Genomic DNA, 24,104 nt, shown 5'->3' on the forward strand with positions numbered 1-24,104 from the left:
AAACCCCATAATTTTCAAAGGATGAGAAGAAAGATTAAGTTCTGCAGTCTGTAAGGTTTTCCATCAGGTGCTTAGCAGTAGTATGGTTACTATTCCTCCCCCCCCAAGTTAATTATCTTAATATCTGGTGCAGATGAAAAGCTGAGACCTGACACCAGGTATATTACAGTAAAAAGTTATCTTAAGATAAAAGCCAGGCAGTGAGTTGTTGTATCAAAGAGATCTAATATTTTACTGCTATTTTAAATAGGAATTGAAGACTAGATGACTGATATTTATAAATGGAAATAGATTTCCATAGAGTAAGGGATAATATGCAAGACAATAAAAGGGGTTAAATTATTATGAAGAAAATTTTGAGAAGGAAAGGATTATTTTCAAATCACAAGGCCTGACATAATGCTAAATTTTACTTTGGCTTAGAAATGCTCTGTATACTTCTGTCATCAGGTAATTCAACTGCCAGAATCAAGCAAAGCAGTTTTCCCTACTGGACAAGTAATTTATATCAAAAATAATACCCTAGCTAAACAAAACCTAGTGGGTTTTTTGGGATTGTCTTCCCAAAACAGGGGAAAACAACCAACCCCCCACCCCCCCAAATATTTCACGTAGGTCTAAATTCCTTTAGGACAATCCAGCATAAGATTCCCCAAATTCACCCAAGCAAAATACTTTGCCAGAAATCCCATTTCTATCTCTGCTTTTTATAATATGTTGTGGACTGCAATCACAGTCTTGCTTCAAAGCTAAGACAACTACAGTATCCAGATACAAACATAACTTGTTCTATAAAACAACGTAAAAATACCTCCTTGTCATCCTTCCTTGAAAGTTATAACCAGAAAGGAATTTTTTCTAAAGATTTTACTTTTTTTTTTTTTTCCCATTGCTCTCATTGCATATTAACATCCTCACTCATTTCCCATGTCCTCTGCTCCTTCTTTTCTCCAGATGGGAATCAAGACTCCAAGCCATTAGCCCATGGTGCACTTACCATCCCGTATAACCCATTCCTGTCAACTGCTTACTTGCGTTGTCACCACAGCACTTCAAACGCCAAGACACGACTGGCAGATACTGGGGAAGACGCAGGGAACCACTGACATTTTCAACACACAATTTAGTAGTAGGTAACTGCCAAATGATAGCCCACTGTTCCTTCTTCAAAGTATCCCCTCCCGAGTTGTACAAAGGTTCCAGGAAGGCTTTACACACAGTTGTGTTGGCCACACATTCCACCTTACTCTCCTTTTAGCCTTGTAAAGCTATGCAGCAATCTCGTTATGGACACACCTAACTAAAAACCAATAGAAGTCTGTCCTCGCACTTCAGGGATGTTTCTTTAGCTCTAGTCTGACCCTATCAACTTCAGTTCCTGTCTGCAGCAGGAAAGCATCACTGGTACTCGGGGGAAGCACCCTGTGGTTCAGCTTCACCCACTGCAGTGGGGTTCACCGCTGCACGAAGGAAGCCACAACACAAACGGAGATGATCAAGAGACTCCCCACAAAAGCTCACTCCTGATGCAGGCTAACACGCTCATGCAGCCGCACCATTACTGACCCAACGCAATCATTTAATTGCCAAAGAATTACACGCTTCCCCCCCGCCCCGCCTCCAGCTACCTTCCCGTGGGCTAAGGGAATTGAATCCATTTACCCAGAAGCCAGATACAGCCAGTGCACGACAAGCAGCGTGAACACATGCAGTAAGTTGGGAAAGGGGTTGAAACAGGAGAGAAAGAGGGCTTTCCATTTCTGGTGGCAGCAAGCTGCAATACCAGTGCGATCCACTCTCAAATTTCACCATTGGGACACTACATGGAGTATTAATTGCTGTTGAAAAAAAGAACATTCAAGCTAGATCTTCACAAATGGATGCTCAGTCTTGGAGAGGACGCAGAAGGGCAGAGGTCTGAAATCTGCATTCTCTACAAATCAACATTTTGATAGGTTTAATAACATAAAAAAATATTTAACTTGGAATTCTTTAAATATGAAAAAGACCCATTCCTTCTACATTAGTTTAAACTTGTTTTACATCCATTTTTCTAATGAATATAAATTACAGTCTCACATGCAGAATCTAAGGTTGGACTCAGTTTGAATAACAAAACTATAATGCTATAGCTTTCCTCAGAGAAAGGGCTATTATTTCACTACACTGCCAATGAGATTTTGTTAAGCAGTAATGAAAATGTTTTGTATACTGCACTAAAACATTATGAACAATGACTTCACATATTTAGTCTTGGATATTCAAATAAAGAGTAGGTCAAGATATCACTTTAAACCAGGCCTTCCACATTCTGCGGAAAGACCTATCAAGCTGCTTTTCTTCACTGGGAAAAAGGGGGACGAGAAATTCTCTGTGTACTAATACTTGATTTGCTCTAGGTTTGGTAATGTCCAAAGCTAACATAAATATGCTCAAACAATTTCTAATGATATAGATAGGGAATGGAGCCATAGGAAAAAAAGTCAGGTATCAGAACATGCCTTAGAAAGAAAGGAGAATACAATGAGGCAAAACTTGTAAAGATAAGAATAAAAGGATAAAAGATAGGGAAAATAAAGCATGCACAAACACGAAGAAACCTATATAAAAATAAAAGCTTTAATAACTCATATTATACAGAATATTCTGTGCTTTAGAAAGACAGAAGAAAAACATGACATATACATGCCGTATCGATTATATTGTTCAAAAGCACTGAAAGATGCTCAAGTGATGATAACATAACAATCTATAGTGTGAGGAACATCTGGGACAGAAAATGACATAAAGGAGAGAAAACTGAACAAGAGGCACACAGAAGAAAAGACACTGTAGCACTACAATGGACAAAAATAGCATGAAGAGAAGAGCAGTTTCAGGGAAATATTGTCAACTATTTGTTTCATTTTACAGAAATGTTATCATGAAAATATTACAACAAAATAATGCTATAGTACATGTAAAGCATGCTGTGGACATCATCGCTAGAAATCCAAGTGTAGTGTTTAGATTCTGAGGGAAATAAGAAAGTGATATTTTGACACATATTTTTTATTCAAACTAAAAAACTCTGGGATATTTTCCAAGCTGTAAATAGGACAGTATTATGAACATCTGACAATGTCTGTGTACTTTAGAGGATTTCACTTCAAACCTTTGGTTATCACTGTTACCACCTACAGGTCATAATGCTGATTCCATTTTGGATCAAGTGTATTCTTCACAGTATCTGTAGAATGGCATTGGCCAGATCCGTCCACCACAACTTTAGCAAATGGATCAGGAAGTCCTAAGAGGAGGAAAAGAAAAAAATCTAGCAAATGGATCAGGATGCTTTCAAGTCCTGTATCACTGCACAATTTTTTTTTTTAATTTTTTATTTGAAGTTGCCTTTTATTCATAAATGAGAGCCATACTTAATGAATGGCAATAATATGACATTAAGCACAGGAAATGGCTAAATTCGCAATTTATTTCACTGATACAGACCAAGAAAAAGTTGTGTAAGTCAAACGTGCTGGGGAACAAAAAAATCTGAACACCTTAATCTTCCTAATTCCAGATTGAGTAAATTCAAGTATACAAAGAATTCAGCAAAAGGCAGAGAAAACAGACTTACATTCTTCCTATTTTTAAGATTAATTACAACCACAATTTTGGTTGTTATTGGTATTACAGAAAATCATCTTATTTTGGTTATTCTTGCTTTTGAGGTCCACTTTGCTTTCTGCTAGCTTTCTGCTTCATTTTCTGCCAGCTTAGTACCTTGGAAACACTTAACATAGGTTCAGCTGATCAACTGAAATCAGTGCAAAGATGATACCTAACTACATACCTGAGGACAGGAAAGAAGCAGAGCAGGCTACAATTAGCTCTACTGCAGCTGCTATTCTAACCGATCTGTTAACCAACACCAAAAGGGATGGTCCCACCACTAATGCCCCTAAGTCGTGTGGTCCTATCCCTCTTTCCCCTCGTACTAATTCCTCCTCTCATCTGACTGCCCAGTGAGTCAGCTGAAGGAACTAAGGCGGTGAAACATTATTCACATTTTCTGTAGCACAAGTTCTGTACCAGTTCCTCTTCCTCAGGTGACTCACGACGGAGCCAGTCAAGGAGCAGAGTGGCTGAAGACAAGTGTCAGACAAGGCACGTGGGGAAGGGGAGGAAAAGGACCTTGTGAGATCTGTGCTTCAGTACAGAAGCACTTCACAGGTTGCAAGTCTTGAGGAGATTTTTTAGGCATTATTAAACTGTTAAACACCTGAAAACTTGCAATCAGTACAAAAATACAGACATAAAGCAAGTTTTAGAAGTATCACAAATTGCAATATAATTCTGTCTAATCCCTTCTTCAAGTTCTTTTCAAAGTTCAGGTCTGATCTTTTGAATTCTTCTTACTCCTAGCTGGGAGGCAGCAGGCAGGTGATCTCTGCATGCACGCCTACACAGCCAATAACATTCCTTACTGCCTCCTTCATCCACCTCTTAGCACTTCTTTCAAAACATTATTAAAATTAATTAAAATATAATTCCTGAGTGGGTAAGTATTATGACATTAATAATTAAGATGTACATCTGTCTGCTGGACCAAAAGTTCTTAAATGAAAAACATTTTAATAAATATGTGGTACTAAGCGAAAAACACGTAATTTGCCTGAGAGTGTAAATGTTTCTCACTCCCACCAAAAACAGAGAGAGTGTCTGTGTTTTAATTATTATTATGAATCTGTGACGAGTGTCACCTAAGGAAATATTAGAAGACTTGAAATAAAATGGTGTGAAAACACCGAAGCCCCCAGCCCCCTTAATGCAAATATCTTAATACAATGATCATGTGCGAACAGTGATGTACAGAATCTCCATAATATTTATCCCATCTATAAACGTATAAAACTTTAACAGCTACTTACGGAAAAAATCCTTTTTCACCAAGTTTTTTGCACACAGTACTGTAAGAAAAACAGAAATACAAAATTAAGTTACTGATTCCCAACTTTAAAAAAAAAGTTACTCTACCTGTCCAGCTTTCCAGAAAATCCTGCGCAACATAAAACGAACGAACATAGTTGTGCTCCTACATCATTTATATTGTCATGTAAAATAATTCCTGAAAGCTGAGCCAGAAGTGTCATCTTTTGGCAATTTACCTTCAGGTAATTATAGTGGAAGTGATATGGCAGTGGTTTCCTCAGGCCATAGTTTCACATGCTTCCCCCCCGCAATGGTTTTACCAACTCTGTGTTTGCCTGGTGAGGGAACAGGACCATTTCTAACTAGCTCGCCGTACGGTGGCACAAACAAGCGTGCCAGTAAAATTAGTGGTATTTCACAACCAGCGTATTATGTTCAGTTCTACAGATCGGCAAATGCTTCCTTGACCATAAAAAAAAGAGTGCATTAGGCAATCTAGGCTTTTCTGTTATCCTGCGTGGAAACTAAATGAAAGCTTTTACCTGAAAAACATTTGGGTGGAGTAATGCCAGAGTTTTGATGGCTCCAAAGATACGTTTTATTTGTAGAGGCTAATAATTTTTTCAGGCTCTTTTGTCTAAATTAAAAGGGAGGAACATTTGCATTTGTCAACTAAAAATACCAAGGGGAAAACAATCTCATATGAGAATAGAGTAAATAAAAAAAATTAAAATAAGTAAATGAAAAAGGTTAAAGGGGACAACTAAAGATGCCAAGGTACACACAGAAGACTACTTCTCACAAAATGCACCAGTGTTCAACTACATATGCTTATCTATTATCACAGGTTTAGTAAGCAGGAAATATTTGATTCCCCTGTGAAACATTGAAATATTTACTGAAAACACAAAAGGGTTCTTGGGTACTGAGTGAAAGCATGAATTCCCTGAAATTCCCATGAAAGCTAGTACAAAAAAGAAAAAAGGGGAGGGGGGAAGAGCTATTTGGTTGGAACCAATGTTGCAGAAGACTCCTCAGTATACGATTCCTTTGGATATTTTTCCTATGAGATTGCCAATATTTATTACTACCAGGAAATGCAAAGACAGAAAAGTGCATCCAATAATCACATCCTACAGACACCACTTAAAACCAGACAAAATTGCTCATGCTTTCCCCCATAGAATAGCCTCAAACTGATCCTGCAGGGCTACTGATTCTCCCATTTCTTTTACAGCATCTGCCCAAATAAAAGCGGAGGTAGTCCAGGAACGCTGTCATGGAGATTTCCATGGTCGCGGCAGAGAAGCATCACCCTGAACAGTTCTGCATGCTAGCACAGTCGAAGTTATGTATCATTCTAAATCAATGGAATTACTGTTTTCCCCATTTTTACATTCATAAAGATCTTTATTTTAGTGAAATTGCTTTCCACAGGAATTCTGTAAAAAAACAGTAAAATCTAGCTAAAACTCTACTCAGGTCTAAGGAGTTTTGGTCCTCCATAAAACAGAAGGGGACACCTATTAACGACTACAGGTAGTCATAAAACAATCCCTTGCACATTGACATATACCACAGGAAAGGTATATATAAGCTCCCAGGAAAGTTTCAGCATACTGATTTGATGCAAGGAGGTGCTAATAATATTGTTAATCTGAAGGAAAAAAAAAAAAATTTGTGTGGTTCCATGTTGGTTTTAGTTGTGTTTTTTTTATTAAAGATGATAAAGGTTAAAAAATAATTTCTCTCCACTCAAAGACGTAATGGCAATACTAAAGCAGAGCTCTATTTAAAGGATTTTCACTGTAAACAGTCAACAGTAGTAAAATACTAATAGAGTGCCAAAAGTTTTAGGTATTTCTGATACCTGGAATTCAAGCATGTATAGGAAACGGACTGTCACACCACCGTCTGCTCCACATTCAAATAAAGTCCTTAGGATGGTGTAATAAAAATCCACAGTTCCTAAAGACTTCCATGTGCCCAGCAGTTTAAAGTCTACTTTATCCATACAATTGATAACAACTTAAAAGACATTTAACAGGAAGCATCAAGTGAAGCTGAAGGCTTTAAATCCAATAGTTAAGTCAAAATTCATCTATAGCACAGTAAGCCATACAGTATGTTCCTGAAATTGTATGTATGTCCAAAATAGAAGGTCTGACTAGTCCTTTGAGAGAGAAATTGCAAGGTTAACTAATTCTAAACACTTCTTTTCAAAATATTAAGTGAGCCTGCCAGTGCAATTTAACCAAAGTCTCATTTTTATAAAATTGGGTACATGCACAACATACAGACTAATCACCATTTCCTCAGCAATTAGCCACGAGTGAACAAACTAATATTTTTGGCTCAAGATTTCCCTCTCTAGTAACCACATTTAAGGAAAGTCAGATGTCAACCCATTCTGGCTTTGTTAGGTTAACAAAACAGGAGAGACGCTGAGAAATCTTCCATTAACAACACCCTGTCTGCCAGGTATTTCTAGGTGAAAAAGCCCAGGCCCCAGGAGCATTAGCTCAATTTTAAGTGAAACAATCTTCATTCATGCACAGAGTTCGAATCTATCTGCAGACTTTTTTTTTTTTTTTTTTTTTTTTTGGACAAAACTCTTCCCCCTGGTGGGAAAAGTATCAGCATTTCTGCTCCACTTTTCTAACAGTTTCAACACTGTATTAAGACCTATTCTGATTATTCTGATAACCAACTGATTAATAGTTCCTTGAGAATAAAAACTAAGGAAGCTTGGTTTCCTATGGATTTATGCTTTATGGTTGACTGAAAGCTATAGCTGAGGCTTTTCCCACTGGTAGGACATTTAGATAGGCACTCTCCCACGCAGACTCTCCAGTGGTCTAGCAGCACGGGATCTCTCACTGCAGCTTTTTCCTCTCATTTCAGGTCACTGCTAGGGTCTCCTCTTTAATCAGACAACGATTCTCATAGAACTCACGGGACTTAATTATCTTTGAGACCTCTATCCTACGTCAAATTTGAGCCAAAGTTTCAAAAACAACAGAAAGAACCATAACAAGATTTATTTTTCAAGACAAAGCCAAGTTAAAATGCTGGTGGTTCTGGACCCAAACCCACATCGTTATCAGATCTAGGCAGTTGCACCATTAATAGACCCTCTAGAGGCACAAGGGCACTGAAGAAGGTTATTTGTACATACTTATTTTAAAACATCTGTTATTAAAATTATTTTAAAATAAAAATTGGTTTGGAAAAAAAGTGGAGGGAAGCATTGTACAATAAGTGCATCATCAAAAGACATGAATGGCTTCTAGTACACATATGTAGATAAAGTATTTATTACAAAGTATCAATGAGTCAGTGGATAGCTATGTTTTGTATTTATTACAGACTTCCTGGGTAGTCTACAGAAAAAAGAACATTAATATTCCAATATGAAGGAACGATATATACGTGCCAAGACAAACATGCACATCAGTTTTACATACTATACATTCATTAAGTATCTCTTTATCACGCCTTATGATCTCATTCTAACATATGCTGCTCAGGTCAGTTCACAAAAATACGAAGAGAGCATAATATTACAAGCTACCTAGTCTCCTTCCATGACTGCTTTGCTACACGTAGTTCTCAAATACTCAAAAATAGGAATTAAGTGAATCACATTTGCCAATTTCCTTTTTCCAATTTATTACTCCAGTGACTGACAAAGAATGGTTTACTGAAAAATAATTTAGCTATTGCAAGTAAATGCAAAATATTAAATATCCCCAAACTCCTGTAATCTAATTTATGTGTTAGCTATTAAAATTTACATGCAATTACAGAGGGGAATGAAACAATTGGTGGAATCCTCAAAAAAACTGAAAGGAACTATTGAAAACGTTAATTTTATAGAAAGATAAATATTTTTCTCATTTTCTGAACTTTTCTTACTCTTTTTGCTAGCTACTGAAGAACTCTTGTTACAACTGCCTTTTATTTTGGAATAATTTTTACAGAAAAATGAAACTTTTTATAACATCAAACTGTTGTTATGGAAGGTATCCTATGTTATACATTACCACTACTTTATATAAGTCTTAAAACGTATGTTTATTTCAGAATAGTAAGTATATATATAACACAAGGTCTCCATACTTAAAAGGAAGAACATCATATAGTGAAAGGAGAGTGCCATTGTAGGAAGCTTGCAATGAAAACAAGTAAGAAGTGATAACGATCTATGAGATTTCACAGAACCACCACCTTAGACATGATCTAAGAGTCTTCAGTGATCCTATTCACCTGCAATGGTTGGGTAACACACCTAGAATGCGTGTTGAGAAAGGCAACATTAAGAAAAGAAAACGTTATCTGAATTTAAGGAACTTGGACATTTAAGTGTAGTGGTCTTGTATTCAACCCTCACAGGTATTTCCAACCTGTATCAAACTGCTTATAGCCAATTTGTTCACCACGTCCCTTTATACCTGCAAAACAGGACTACTACTACTTTACCTCACAGGTACGGTTCAGTGTTATGTTACTCGCATGTTTCTACACTCTCATCTATCTGTTACAATGGGTCTCTTGATTTATGACAAATTACAAGGTTTAAATGTGTTTGCACCCAGCAACGTGAGGTACTAGTACCTCAAGGCTACAGCTGTAGATGATCACAATAGAAATATACTCGTTTTACAATTTCTGTATTAGAAATTAACCTTTCTTAAGCTATCTTCTAATGTAAATAATTTTAAATGTGTATATTGGAAAGACATCAATACTATCAGTGGAAGATACAGGAAGACAGGGAAGAAAGGAAGAAGTAGCCACTGATGTCCATGGAAGCAAGCATACCAGCTGAAGCAGCAGAATCAACACATTTAAAACTCAGTGGGTGACTTAGTAAGAAAACAACCCTCCATCTCATGCCAGACATCCGTAAGCAACCAATACTGTGTCAACAGACAGCCCCGAGTTTAGAGGGGGAAGAAAAGGACAGGGTCCAAAGCTAAGATTATGTTTACTAATCTTCTGGCTTTTCACGTGTCATCACCATAGAAAAACTGGTTCAGCCTTCTGAATCCAACCAGCAGTTTTAACATTATGATACCTGTTTTTTGGTGGTTTTTTTTTTTTTTCTTTCCCCAAGGGTTTTTTCTCCCTGAAAAAGTGCTTGTTCCAGAACATATGTAATACCCGGGACAGCGAGGAGAAGGACAGGCTGCCTATCAATTTTAACCGCAATAGTTCATTTTGAAGACAACTCTTCCTTTCCCCTACAAAACACCATCTTTTAATGAAAGCCATTAGCATTGCTTTTTGTGATCAGATCCCAGTTGTTTGCATGTAATACGCAGTGCAATACAATCACTGAAATAAGTCCCAGCTGTAGAAACACAATGCTATGCTGTTGCTAATGTGTGTTGTACTGATAATGAATGGTCGTCTATGCTTTAATCTGAATAAAGCTCCCAACTGCTCTGTCTCTCCTTGCCAAAAATTCCCCTTCCTCCTCCAGACTGTGGTTGCATTCCAATTACACTGCTGATTGGAATGAGCCTGCTTGGGGGAGGGAGAGAGGGAGACAAATGAACGCGCGCGCACACGCCCCTCCTCGCCTTCGGATGGCTGCCCCTGGGACCCAGGAACCATTTGGGGTGTTCGAACCCACGGCTGACGTGATGCGCTCTTCTGCACGTTCTATAAAGCTCTTTGTAAAATAATTTATTTATTTTAGCAAAGCGACGGGCAAACAGCACACCGTGCACAGGTTCCAGCAGGATAGCTCAATACTTTAAACGTTTCTAACAAATTCCTACTGTTTTCTTCCATTGCTGGCACGCTACCGAGAAACCTAAGATTTTTCTGCTTGCATTCCCTACTTGGGCCTGCCTAAATTCTCACATGGGAAGATATAAAACAGGAGGTCTTCAACTATCCATCAAACAAAGGGCTGTAAATAACACCATACGCATTTGCAAATACAGCTGTTAAGGTAATAACTTTCTCAACTATAGTTTTGAAGTAAAATTGTTTATCCCAACTACTCACATTAAATTTTATTTTACAATTAATCTGAGGATTTTTTTGTTAGTTTTAATTTCCTTTCAATTTTCATTTCCTTTGAAAGGTGTTTTTTCTGCAGATGAACAAACTAAGTGATGGAACGTGATCATAAATTAAGAGTTTACTTTCAGTTAATGAAATTCATGCATTTTAGAAGATTGCACTCAATTATTGTCCAGAAGGGACACACAAAGATAGGTAAACCCAACAAATATATGTTTTACAGGTGCGCAGGGGTTTTGAGTTAAAGAAGGTATTGAAACATGAAATGGGTTTCAATACCATTATTCTAACCATGATCACCGATCAACATGAGCTGGAGGGTTTCACGTTGCACCTAGCAATAAAGAGGGCTGCAGCTGTTCCTCTCTCAAATCAGGTCTAGCAATCATATGGAAGCAAGGTAAATCAGGAAGCTGAACTGGCTTAACAGAAAATTAACCTTCCGGGGAGATGGATTAGTTTGCTATTGGCTCCACGAGCTGCGTTGACTTATCCTGCAGTCACGCCATCCGTAGATCTAACGCAAAGGAAGCGGCAGAAGCACATGGCTGCAGAGGAGGGAGGATTAGCCAAGACTACCTTTCTGAGGGCAACTTGCAGTTGCACTGGAAAAGTGCACTCCAGACCTGGGAGTTTTTCAGCTCTAAAAATAAAATACACACCCCCTCAATTTTAGTTTTAATGCAGATGGCTAGTTTTTCCTCCTGTGTCTGTTTTGCAGCTCCAGACATTTATTTTATTAAAATAAAAAGTTAAAAAGCAGATTTTGCCATCAGGATACCAAAATAACTAATAACCAAAATAAGACCCTTCAGAGACACAATCTTAACCTTAAACATTCAGATGAAGTTTTCTATTTGAAGCACAGAATTAGAACATTGAAAAAAGCATTTCTCTTGCAAGTATACACACAAGTGCTTTCAGGCTGCTCTATTTTACTTATTTACAGTTGCTCTTTCTGAGTCTCACAAAGGACTGGAAATTTAGAATAACCTAACAAGCTCTAAACCATAGTTAGTACAAAACATGTGCAAACAGAGGTTGGCATGCCCTTCTTAAAGTACTGGTGAAAAGAATTAAACCATTTTATTTGAATTTCAGTGCTACCCAAATTAAAACTCCAAACACCATCCTCTGAAGACGTGAGCGAGCTGAAAGGGTCACTGGTCACTCCCATGCCTCTTCTTTTCTGGGACCAGTATAGAGGCAGCACACACTGAGATGAAGGTGCCATATGACATGCACAGGGAAGCCCAGTTCACCCAAGGACACCGGACAAACTGATGCTAGTTTCAGACACACTCTGCCGGATTAGCTTAGATGTAAACACTCCTGACCATCCGCTAGATCCATAGCTCTGTGGCAGGAAAGCGCAGTGTGAGCACTGCCTTCTAGAGCAGCCAGGTAAACCTCAACACCATCACTAGCTGTTTCATCCACATATCTTTTTCTGATGTGAATTAGGAAATGCATAACCTGATCCCTTCCACCCCCAGAGCTATGGGAGCCAGTACAACTTGGAAGGGATGGTAACTTCTTCAACAGGCACAGCTATCTGCCCATACTTCTAGCACGTACACTCACAGGTTATACTGGTTGGAAACTAATTTCCAATTCTCTCTCAGAATTACAAACCTAGTTTACATCTAAAGCAAATTTAGAATCATGTACCAATTCTAACTGTCTTACTAGGAATATGCATTAGAACGGTTCAGAAGTAACTAACGAATTTTTAAAGTGCTATTAAATACTAAGCTGTCAGGTTGAAAAAAAAATTCAACACTAGTTCTAAGTGACATATAAAAGCATTATTGCTAGGCTGATATCCAAACTCAAGGCAGACAGCTTTAAAATAAACTCTTAAAATATGTATTAGGATAACCTTAGTACTAGAAAAGCACTTTTAACAAGAATTTCCTTTAATAATTGTTAAAATTCTTATTTGTCCCATAAACATATTTCTGCAAGTTCAAACGCAACACAAGCCAGATGCTAAATCCTTAACATACTGCATGTAAAATGAAACCCATTTCAAAGGATCACATGCACCTGCTTATAAGCATTGTCAGTTAGAAATCTGTATCTCAACAAATCAGAATTATTCCTCTGGGACTACACAAACAAAACCACAATAACCTGCTTTCAAGCACCAAACAGTGAAAAATGTCCTAATAATGCAATATACTTTAAATCACTGCAAAACATGCCAGAAACTAATATAGTAACGGTACATTCTTCTTTCAAACAGATTCACTGTATTAAACTCTGCCTGTAAGAGTAGGTTATGCTTTGACTGGATTTAGAATTCTAGACCCATGTTACTTGCATGTAATATAGCTCCTGGAGACTAAAATTCAAAATGAAAACATCACACATTTATCATAGAGGAAGCGTTAGTAAAGATGCATCGCATCACTGAATATAACAGTTAAGCCAATAAATCATTCATCTCATGCAATAATAACATTTTGGGACAGAGTCTCCAAGGCTATTTTAAATTCCCATACGGGGAGGACGACATGACTACAACTCAAGACTCCAGAAGTCTGTGCCGGCGATGTCTGACTGACTTGTGGACATGGCCAGATGGAGTCTGCCTAGATTTGCCATGTTTAGACTCCTGTTTTAACATCATGATGTCTACTTCACAGTATTGTTTTACTGTAAACAAAAGGCTTCCTTTTCCACTTCTCCTCCCTTATTCCACTCCACGCCAACAGTAAAACAAAACACAACCCCCCATTGAATTTTTCCTTCAAGCAACTATTGCATTCACATTTCCTAGATTCATTCAGTGATGGGCTTACTGCCACACACGTCACCAACTCTATTCATGTGTCCAGTTTATTTGATACGCCTGTCAAGAGGTAAAGGAAAGAAATTATGCTGCCACTTTTGCAATGAAGGTAGCAACCCTCCCCAGGCATTTCAAATCTTACCATGAAGGTTTACTAGTCTCTTTTACAGAGAGTCATATTTGAACCAGTGAAACCGAATATGTAGATGCAAAACTTTAAGTTGTTTTTGTTTTGCCTTTTTTTAGCTATATACCAACTACGCAAATTAAGTTTGAATGATACAGGATTAAACCATCCCCATCAGGGCTCTGTGTAAGCTAGGGCTTCAGTCACAGCCTCAAACAGTGAAAATGAAGCAGAAGTAACACACGGGAAACTTTAAGAAAACAAAGGCTATTGCGAATATTTGCATTTCCTGGTTTAGTGGGGATGGAGCCTCTCAGACCAGCCAGGATGTTTCTAATGCATAACTTTCATACACTAGAAATTCCACTTCACTTCTCCACCCTACTCCAAAATGGCCTAACCCTCACACCTTGTCCATTTTTCAACATCTGAAAAACCACTACTGTACCTTGAGGTCATCATAAATGCACTGCTTACAAAGACTGAATACTATGTTGGTCAGCTGGGATGGAGAGGGGGAGAGGGGGAACAACACAGCTTTACATTAACAGCTATCAGAATACTTAAAAAAATTTTCAGCAATCAAAGATCAATTTTCAGACCAATTTCAAAGTTACCTCTTCTGTTTCTCACTTTTACAGTAAGTATAAAATTGCATTCCAGTAAAGAAAATGAGGGTGGGAAACAGAAAACCATTAAAGATAAATGAACCCACCAGCTTTGCTGTACGATCGTATCTATTTTTTTTTATTATCTTCCTGCAGTATTAATAACATAATTCCCATTAAAAAAAAAACTTTAATTTAAAGCAACATTACCAAGATCAACTAATCTCAAACCTGCAGAGGTGGTTATTACATACAAGTGAGTGAAGTAAACACCATTACAAGCAGTAACTCAATTATCATAGAAATAAAATTGTATTTAAGGCAAAGAAAAGGGGGTACTCGTAAGAATCATCATGCTAAAATCTTACCTCAATCCTTAAAGACTTGTTTGAAATCCCAGCAGCTATTTTTTAACCAAAACTCAGTTTAGACAGAAGTGATTAGTCCAAAATTATCAACCTGCAAAATACTCAGAGAACAGGATTCTTCCTCTGAGGATGGGTAAGTAACATGGAAACTCACCCCCAGATTTCTCAGCTTGTTTCGATAGGAACAGGGGTAGGGGGGAAAAAACGCTAACACCAGAAACAAGTTATAGCTCTGTTCTGTCTGATGCATTTCATGCACCTCTGAAAACGTGCTGGGGGAAAAAACACGCTAACAAGAAGCAGAGCCCTCAGATTTGTTTCACTGCAGTAAAACTCTCCACCCTCTGAATGATCTATAGTAGAGGCAACAACAAAAGAAATTCATGATCGAATTATCAACCAGACAAAAAAGCCTTGAATTTTAAAAAGGGCTTCAGACAAGAGGCACCTGCAACTAGCCCAGACTCCTGTGTATCAGGAATTGTAGATACCAGCAGCTTTCCAGATGGCAGGACCGCTGCCATCTCTGTCGGGACACAGTCACACGCTTGATTTAAACAGGAAGTCTCAAAATTCTGTCTCCACTACAGACATGATCCTAGGGGGACACGGCTGCTGCTGGGGCTCTTCTGGGAAGAGGTGAAAGGAAAAGAACCACCAAAAAAAAAAAGACACCAAAAGCATGCACATCATGAATAATTCTCATGCCACTCTCCAGAAAAATGCCATAAATATTAATTTTATCAACATTAGCAAAAAGATTGCCAACTGCTTTATAAGAAACAATTCCTAAAATCTGACAACATCTAGGGTGACAACTTTGGTTGGGGGGGGAGGGGAAGTAAATTCTAGCATTTCAAATACACAACTTTAAAAAAAAAAAACCACACTCGACTATTTCATCATTCCCTAATAAACAAAACAATGTTAAAGAGCTCATGAGGATCACGATTTCGATACTATCACTAGTAAAAATCACTAATTAAGTATCCACCTTAATCTAAACTCCTAGTTCAGCACAATTATGTTTTACTACTAAACCTGATGTACTGAAATCATATTATACAAGGAATACAGATGAGTGATGTACTCTTTACATCCTCCTGCATGATCATCAATATCCACAACTTCACACATGGATTCTGATCTGTCTCCTTGATAATATGTGGGTCCTGCCCCCTCCTCCTTTAATGTAGTTGAACTATTTCAAGCACAATGTGCCTATATTTACTTTTTTGGGGAAAATTGTTTTTAGTGGAATGCTTTCAACTCTGGAAACTGCCTCTCTCTGGAACTTGACGGTTTGCTTCTGCCAAAAAAAAAAAAAAAAAAAAAAAAGGATCAGCACAAGATGTGTAGACTATATATACACCTTCACCTCGTTACTAAGCATATGCCTCTGATGCTGTATTTCCATCTCTACCTGCAGAAACATAACACCATCTAAGTGAGGAAAATGCCAGCTACTTAATGTACAGAAAACCAAGACAACATCACCATTCATACATTATTCAAATTCCCATGTACCTTAGTCCAGTCTTTTTCCCCCCCCATCAGATAACCATGAAGCCTCATCACCAGGAGATAATTATATCAATAGTCTATACAATTTATAAACCGATTTAGTTAAATTATTGCAGTCCTTTAATATGAACAGATTCAGTTTAGTTTCTCTGTGTGAACAGATGTATTCTACAGAACAAATCCAAGCAGTTTAAGAAGCTGCTGCTGTTAAACAGAGAAGAGCTACTTGGATGAGCAATTCTATTTACTTCAACAAAAATAAAGCAACTTGTATTAAAGACCCATTTTTCTTGTTTTGCTTTGTATTCACACAAGTTGCTTATATTTTTTAAGTCAAATTGGTACAATTCATATACTACTGTAAGAAATAATATAAAAGGGATTTTAAAGAAACAGAACACCAACTGATTCACATGAAATAGCTCACCAATAGATTAAAGGAGTCTTGCCCCCAAAAGGTTTACCATGCAATTTAAACTACTATTTCAAAAATTTTTTTGGAAGATGCAATTTTCAAGTGGTGAAAAGAGGAGAATTTTTTTGAGAAAGAGGAGCACATGGAGGAAGATAATAAGCAGTAGAGAGTGAAGAGTAAGAAAGATAAAGGGAAGCAGGTGAGACTGAAAGAAGGACGAGTATAAAGTTGATTACATTAATGTAAAAAGTTTAACACTCTGAATCAACACTCCTAGCAGCACAGCAGATGAATAAAAATTCAGGGCGATATTTCCAAGAAGTTAGAGGGTATTTTTTTACTAGGCATCTACAAAGGCAGAACAGCTTTCAAACCTAACGAGCCCGCAGGTATCTCCATTGATCTCAAACACCAGTTATGAGCTTCAGAAAGTCCAAGTGGACACGAAAGGGATTTTGAGGAGACGCAGAAATGGAAAGCCCCCATTTACTCTGGTGCCTTTCACTCTAGAAACCCTCAGCCTCTTGCAGTTCCACTCACAAAGCACTGTACTAAATATCACTTCTGATTTCTACCATTTCTTACATGGTTGCACATGCAAGGTAAGAGCAAGGATGCCAGGCCCAGTTTTCCAGAGGAATCTTTACATTAATTTCCTAGGCACACTGCTCTTTGGATATCTCAACTGCTAACTGAGTGCTAACCCAGCCCCCCCCCCCCCCCCCCGCTCCCCATTATTTGCTAAACAATATATTAATTACCAAGTAAAGTCCTTTCTCCTCTCACAATTATCTTCTTACATCACAATTACATAACACTAAACACCTTCCAATAATGCAATTCCTTTTATTTCTCCATCATCTGTGTATCTTGGAGCAAATACCACAATCTATATTAAATAAAGACCAAAACCATGCTAAAACTCTGATCAGCTATATGAATAATGAAGGAAGAAAGAGGGTACCTGCCTTTTCCCCCCTTACAGTCCTTCCACTAGCTTTGTGAACTGCACCTCCTTTCCACACTGATTATTAACTGAAGAATTCACAAATACATTTCCTGTTTATCTTTGTGCATTGTAGGCTATGAATGGCACTGTCAATGCTAAATAGCTACAAATTTTTAAAACACTAAAAATCAAAATGCAGTGACTGCCTTGGAACTGGCACGCTACATTAAACTGCATCTCTGGCTAATCATGTATTTTCACTAAATATAAGCAAATAAAGTATACTAAGTCAGTTTACCAAGTTCTGCCAGCATCACTCGTGTCATGCTTGCATTCCAGACACGTAACAGTCTTCACTAAAAGGTGATATTGCCAAAGGGCCACAAGATGGGAAGGCTTTTAGGATGCATGCAAACATTCTGTGATTTAGCTAAAAGCCAAAAAAGTACCTAGACACATTCAAACTTAAAAAAGAGAAATCAGAACAAACAAGTGAGCCTTCTAGATTTTGATCCTAAATATAGACTTCTGTTCAGGAGACAATAAAAAAACCACAGGATTGGAGAAGATAAAGTGTTAATCGCATATTTGGTGGTTTATGAGCCAAAGCAGTCTGAGGTTTAAACTGCTTCTGCTCAGTGCTCATCCCATTCAGAGACGATGAATCATTTCCCATTTGGCAACACTTCTGCCTACAAGGCTGTCTTCTGTGAGATTTCTCCTGTATCCTTGTAATAGATTTGCTAATTTAGTACACCTGACTTTGAGCAAAAGCTATTGTTGCCAGCTGTCAGACTAGACCTCGTCCTGTTTATCAGACACATCTAAACCATCCTGTTCTGCCCCAGTCATAGAAACAGAACACTCTTTACTAATCCCAGTGCAGTAAATTACTTTCTAATATCCTTGTTTTTCTTGCTCTGCTAAAATACCAACACATCATAGATTTAAAGCAACAGCAAAATCAATTTATCCACAGCAGCTGGGCTCATACCAGTTTATCCAATAACCAGATTTTTTTTAAGTCATATTTGCTGTTCTAGTCATTCTGTCCATGAATTCCTGAGTTTCAGCAGTAGAGGTTTGACTATTTTAAACAAAGGTAATATAAGCTCACAGGGAGTGTATTCTAGCTTTTTAGGCAGGCCTCCACAGCTCTTTGAAAGATAAATCAGAGCAAAACAAAGTATCAAACGCCTCACACACACTAAAACATTTCCTCATTTTCCCCAGGGCTTTGTGCATGCAAAAGAAACTGCATTACTTTCTGTTTATAAATATTTGTCTGGACAGCAGCTTAAAAGGGGAGGGGCAACAGAGAAAATGTTTGGGGATATTTGTTGTGGGTTTTTTCTTTTAAACCTACCTACAGAAAATCTGGGAAACATATGAAGAAACAATTTGTGCATGACATTTTTAGTCCTAAACAAAATCTAACAGAACTTAAGTCTTTACATTCCAGATTACATAAATCAGTTAAACGGATGCAAAAAAGTAGACTCACTCTTTGCAGGTTTTATACACTGCCCAGAGCTCCTACTGCACTTTAAGAAGCTCACCATGTCCACAGAAACACATACTCACACATTAGATGCTCTTTCGATCCTCTTCCAAATATTTTAGAACTCGGTATAATCAGAAAAAAATTGACAATGCATCCACTCTTCTAACAAAAAATACAGAGTATTTACATTCCTCTCATCCATTTTCAGGAGGCTGTGGAGCTGCTTACTCATCTCAAGCATTCAATTCTGGCTTTGTTAATTCATGCTGAGCAGTCGAGGAAGCACACCTGAATTCTTCCACCTTGGAAAGCCAGTCAGATGCTCCAATTCGACATGCAAAGCCCACTTACTGTCAGCAGGTTCCACGCCACCCTATGGTCATCTTCTGCCATATTCGTTGCTAAAACTAAATTTAACTGTATTTGCCTACTTGTAGGCTAGCTGAGGATCCCTGCTAACATCTGTCTTCATGACAATGAAGGCATCCATACAACATTTGAAACAGGCTGATGTCTTGACTGGTTTCAGACAGAAAAAAAATAGTAAAATAAATAAGAAATCAAGAGCACAAGCTCCACATCGGAAAGAATTGGAAATTGTTTATGCTATAAGTAGCACAGATTGCTTCTAGAATATAGAGGAAGGACTGCACGCAGCATTCTAATACATGGTATGAATGAGAAAAGTTGTAGCAAGTTCCTAAAACAAGAGGAAGCAAAACACAAGAAATGTATGGGTGCAGGGAAAAAACAATTTAGAGCAGTTGATAGTGGTGTAGCAATCCTACATGAGAAGATGAAGCAGTTACATATAGGGCATGCCTATCTACAGGCAATCAGAGCAACTCTTTGGGGATTTGCAGAACATCCTCTTCCCATGCCAGTAACTGCTCATCTACTGCAACCACCCTGCCCTTGCAAAGGGGGCACCAATCTGGAATCGCCTGCTGCAACCTCAGCTGCAGAGCCAGTACCTGTTCACCCAGGTGGGGCTGAGGAAAGGAACTTGGGAAACAGAACAAGAGCTTGGGATTTTAGGAAATGGAGGCGCAGTCCAAATAACAGAATTGAGAAGCAGTATTATTTCATTGCCCTACAACAGGTACGTAGCCAGTCTAGTCCCCTGTAGAGGTGTTCCCTTGAATAAAAGGAAAAAGACCTATATATATATTTTCACAAGGTTTTTCATTGTAACACTTGAAGCGATGAATCAGATACTGTATTTCAAGTATTATTCATCTGTACAATTTACGCTAGCCCTGAGTAATCATTAAAGAAAACTATTTGCCAGGAAAAAATAACCCAGAATATATGATTCATTCACTTCTGAAACAATAAAGCAGTTCACTAAAACAAAAATAACTATATTGTAAATACTTCAATTAAAAAGTTAAAAACACAGCCAAATACAATGGAGAAAGCATGTCCTTAAAAAAACCAAACCCACACATGCAGATGTTTGCAAATAACAAAAAATCTTGTCAGAAAAAGGTAATTCCATAAAATACTGTTAACACCATATCTGATGGAAACTGTACTCTGTTCTTTAGCTAAGTTAGTAGTCTTAAAACAACAAAAGATATGGCTCACCTCTCAAACTCTGACAACTCACTATTAAGCTGATAAACAGGTTTCTATTTCAGCACAAAGGTAGTGCATGTGATGTATCTGAAAAAGAAACAGACCTCTACCTCTGCAAGGTTCAAGACAGTAACATCATAGGGACCCCTGAACAACTCCCTGGGAAGTAGTTAGGGCTTTCACAGACCTTAAATCATGAAAAAGGGCATCAGCTAAAAAAAAAAAAAAAAAATCAAATATTGATTGCTCAAAACTCAAGATGGTGTGAAAAAGAGCAGCTTTTGGGGAAAGATGTCCTCATAGGAGCAGGCTTTGCTTTGGCCTTGTATCCATTAAACATTATGGGGGAAAAAAGAGAAGCACTTTTAAGCATCAATGATTAACACTGCAGAATATGAAAACAGTTTAAAAAAAGCCCACTTTTCTTCATGGTTAGACAATACTAGTGTAAATTTACTTAAAAAGAAACCTTACAGTTTCATATTGTATCAGTTCATTTATTTTTAGTTGAGAAAAAAAACATACATGTGATAGCATTCATAACTTCTCACTTTGCCTATATATAGCCTTTTTCTGAACAGGCTTCTAAAAGAAGCTTCAAATAGGACACGATGCCTTTTTCTTGCTGGAGATACACCTGCCCACTACATGTAATTTTGGATTTGTTTCTTCAGTGTTTAAACTCTTTTGCAGACTCATATGTGTGTGTTTGCTTAATATACAGAGAGAGTGAAGATCCAAGTTTTTCACAGCACAGGCAACTCGGTATAAACAAAGCACAGTATATTCTATCAATCCACTAAGACAGCAAGCTGTTCCTGTACAAATCCAGCAGTGACTAATTGTGTAAAGTTAGAGGACGTTCCCCTCTTCTAGAGAAATCTTTACATACAACACAAGATCCATCAGAGTACACAAATGATGATAGCCAGAGCTTTCTCTGTCCATTTGATATTTAACATATTTGTATTGACTGTAACTAGAAAAGGTCAAATCTTTCAAGCAACTAACTCAATCAACAGCAGATAACACTTACCTGAAAAAAATATTAATTGTAACCCCCAAAACCTTCGTGAATAGATGGCACGTAAATTAGCCAAGGAAACATTAAAAACCTACATAACTCAAATATTATCACATATTACTTAAGAGAAAGTCTCCTCACCCTTTTAAAGCAAGAAAATACTAGCATTAATGAAGGGACCAAGACATCACATAATTTTTTAGAATCAAGGAATTGTTTTTTAAAAAACTTCCCAAGTTTGCTAAAAGCTGAAGAATTCCTTTTGTTTGACACGTAAGGAGTAATCCTGATCTTATCTACAAGCTTTTCTTAGAATTATGTTACAGAATCATGGCCACTTCGAAGCTAGCCCTTAATTCCCTAATTCTGTATAGGATCAAGGTGATGAACATATGGCACAAAGGAACAGACAGGGAGAAATTTTGGGGCTGGGGGTGGGTGTTTTTTCCTGTTTGTTTTTAAACTTCTGTCCTCTACCCAACTGTAACCGCTTACATTCTTTGCATTTGTTATACGTCTTAAGTTCTTATAAAACACCTCTGCTATAGATGACCACTTCTTGTAAGTAATATACCCAAATGACTAACAATAACATAGCATGTGCAGCAACGGCATTCCCTGGTTACAAAGCCAAGTGTGAAAAAGTTTGGAAACACGAGAATCCAGGCTGCCCTTGTGACCCTGTGTCACGTTCATTGCTACAACACTAGACTCCGGACACCAAAAGATTCCCAGTGCCTTGTCCTGCCAAAAATCAGTCTCCATCACCCACCCATTTGTCCTGGATAGTTCCTCGTTCCAGGTCGCTCCCTTCTTCTCCACCCTCATTCAGCTTTTGAACCTTCCGCATTCTAATTAATGCCTCTCTTCACACCAGGACTGCACCACCGAGGTTAGCACTAACAGGATGAGATCAACCCCTCTCCCAGCCATTTGTTAAACCACACACTACTTACTTGGCTGATACTGAGACATCTGCCTCTTACCACATCTTTGATAGTGTTCCTGCCCAAGAATAAAGAATTCACAAGAATAAAGGATTTTTAAAAGATGTGCAACATAATTTTAATCTCCTTGAAATCGGTTGAATTTTGAGACAATCTTCCCAAAATAAATGCAGCCTGATTTAGCTACTCAGTATGAAAAATTTCAGTGTTAGCAGGATGCTTAGCAGCTGAAAAGACAATCTTATAATGGGAAGCGCCAACTATAGTTGGTGTTACGAGCTCCAACTTGATATTACACGTTCAACTAGAGTTATAAATTCCACTGACAGCGAAGAAAAAGCAAAGATGTTCAGACAGACAAAGCAATTCAAAATTGTGTTCAAATTACATGAAGTAGAAGCAACTGCAGGAACCAGTGCTCCTACTCACCATGCTGCTGAAGTGTGAATGTAACATTCAAAAGGGTCAGGTTGACCAGGGAAAATTTTTCTTTTAATTTACTGCTACTCCATCACAGCAACACAGGGTAGGTGCAGAACAAGTGCATCTCCAGTCTTGGACCGCACTAGGAAGAACTGTTTGAATGTAGAGAGTGAAGTTTCTAAATGTCAATAAACTTACAAAAAATATAAAGCATCTGAATGGGTCCAAAGTACTACCGGGCATAGATTAAGTTACATTATGCTGATACACAGGAAATAGCTGACTTATTCTACAGGATGAACAATTCACCAGAGGAAAGGAACTTTCAGGAAAAATGATAAATATTGTAATGAGGAAATCCGAGGCACATATTCACAATGCCACATTCAGATTTCACAAATGAACAGAAATTTCTTCATGATCTCTTGGCCACAGAAGCAACTAAGATACAGATAAATGTAAATATATAGTACCTCCCCAGGCAGAGCAACCACTTGCTGTTACAAAGGGGGCCCGAAGACTTTATCATCTATTCTTGTAGACAGGGCTACAAATATTTTAAGATCCTTTTACCATCCCCTTGTAAGACAGGTATTGGGAGAACATTATGAACTGACAGAACAGCTTAAGGAAGGGAGAAAAGACTACACAAGTATTTCATTTTATGACAAGCCAGGCACGACCCATGTGCTACTGAAAATTACTGAAAGTCACTTTTTCCTAAAGGACTTCCCTCTTGCAGAAGAAAGCAGAAACCAGTAACATTTTAAATCATCCTTTGACCCAGTTCTTAATTAGAAATCCCAAACGTGAAAGATTTTCACAAAAGGGATACAATGTAACATGGCATCACGACTTCAGGATAAACCTTGGCCACCTCTGCA

General features: G+C 37.9%; 1 protein-coding gene across 1 annotated transcript in view; it reads right to left on the reverse strand.

Moving 5' to 3' along the window:
- Positions 1 to 24,104, reverse strand: part of SMURF2 (SMAD specific E3 ubiquitin protein ligase 2) — a 63,864-nt gene that overhangs the window by 30,677 nt on the left and 9,083 nt on the right. Inside the window, exons 2-3 of the mRNA XM_082008231.1 lie at positions 4,914 to 4,952; positions 3,181 to 3,289 (exon numbers count right to left, since the gene is read on the reverse strand). Coding sequence (XP_081864357.1) covers positions 3,181 to 3,289; positions 4,914 to 4,952 — 148 coding nt within the window. The remainder of the gene's footprint in view (positions 1 to 3,180; positions 3,290 to 4,913; positions 4,953 to 24,104) is intronic.

This window comes from Phaethon aethereus (genome assembly GCF_964289735.1).
Source record: "Phaethon aethereus genome assembly, chromosome: 18".
In the NCBI taxonomy this organism is placed as follows: domain Eukaryota; kingdom Metazoa; phylum Chordata; class Aves; order Phaethontiformes; family Phaethontidae; genus Phaethon; species Phaethon aethereus.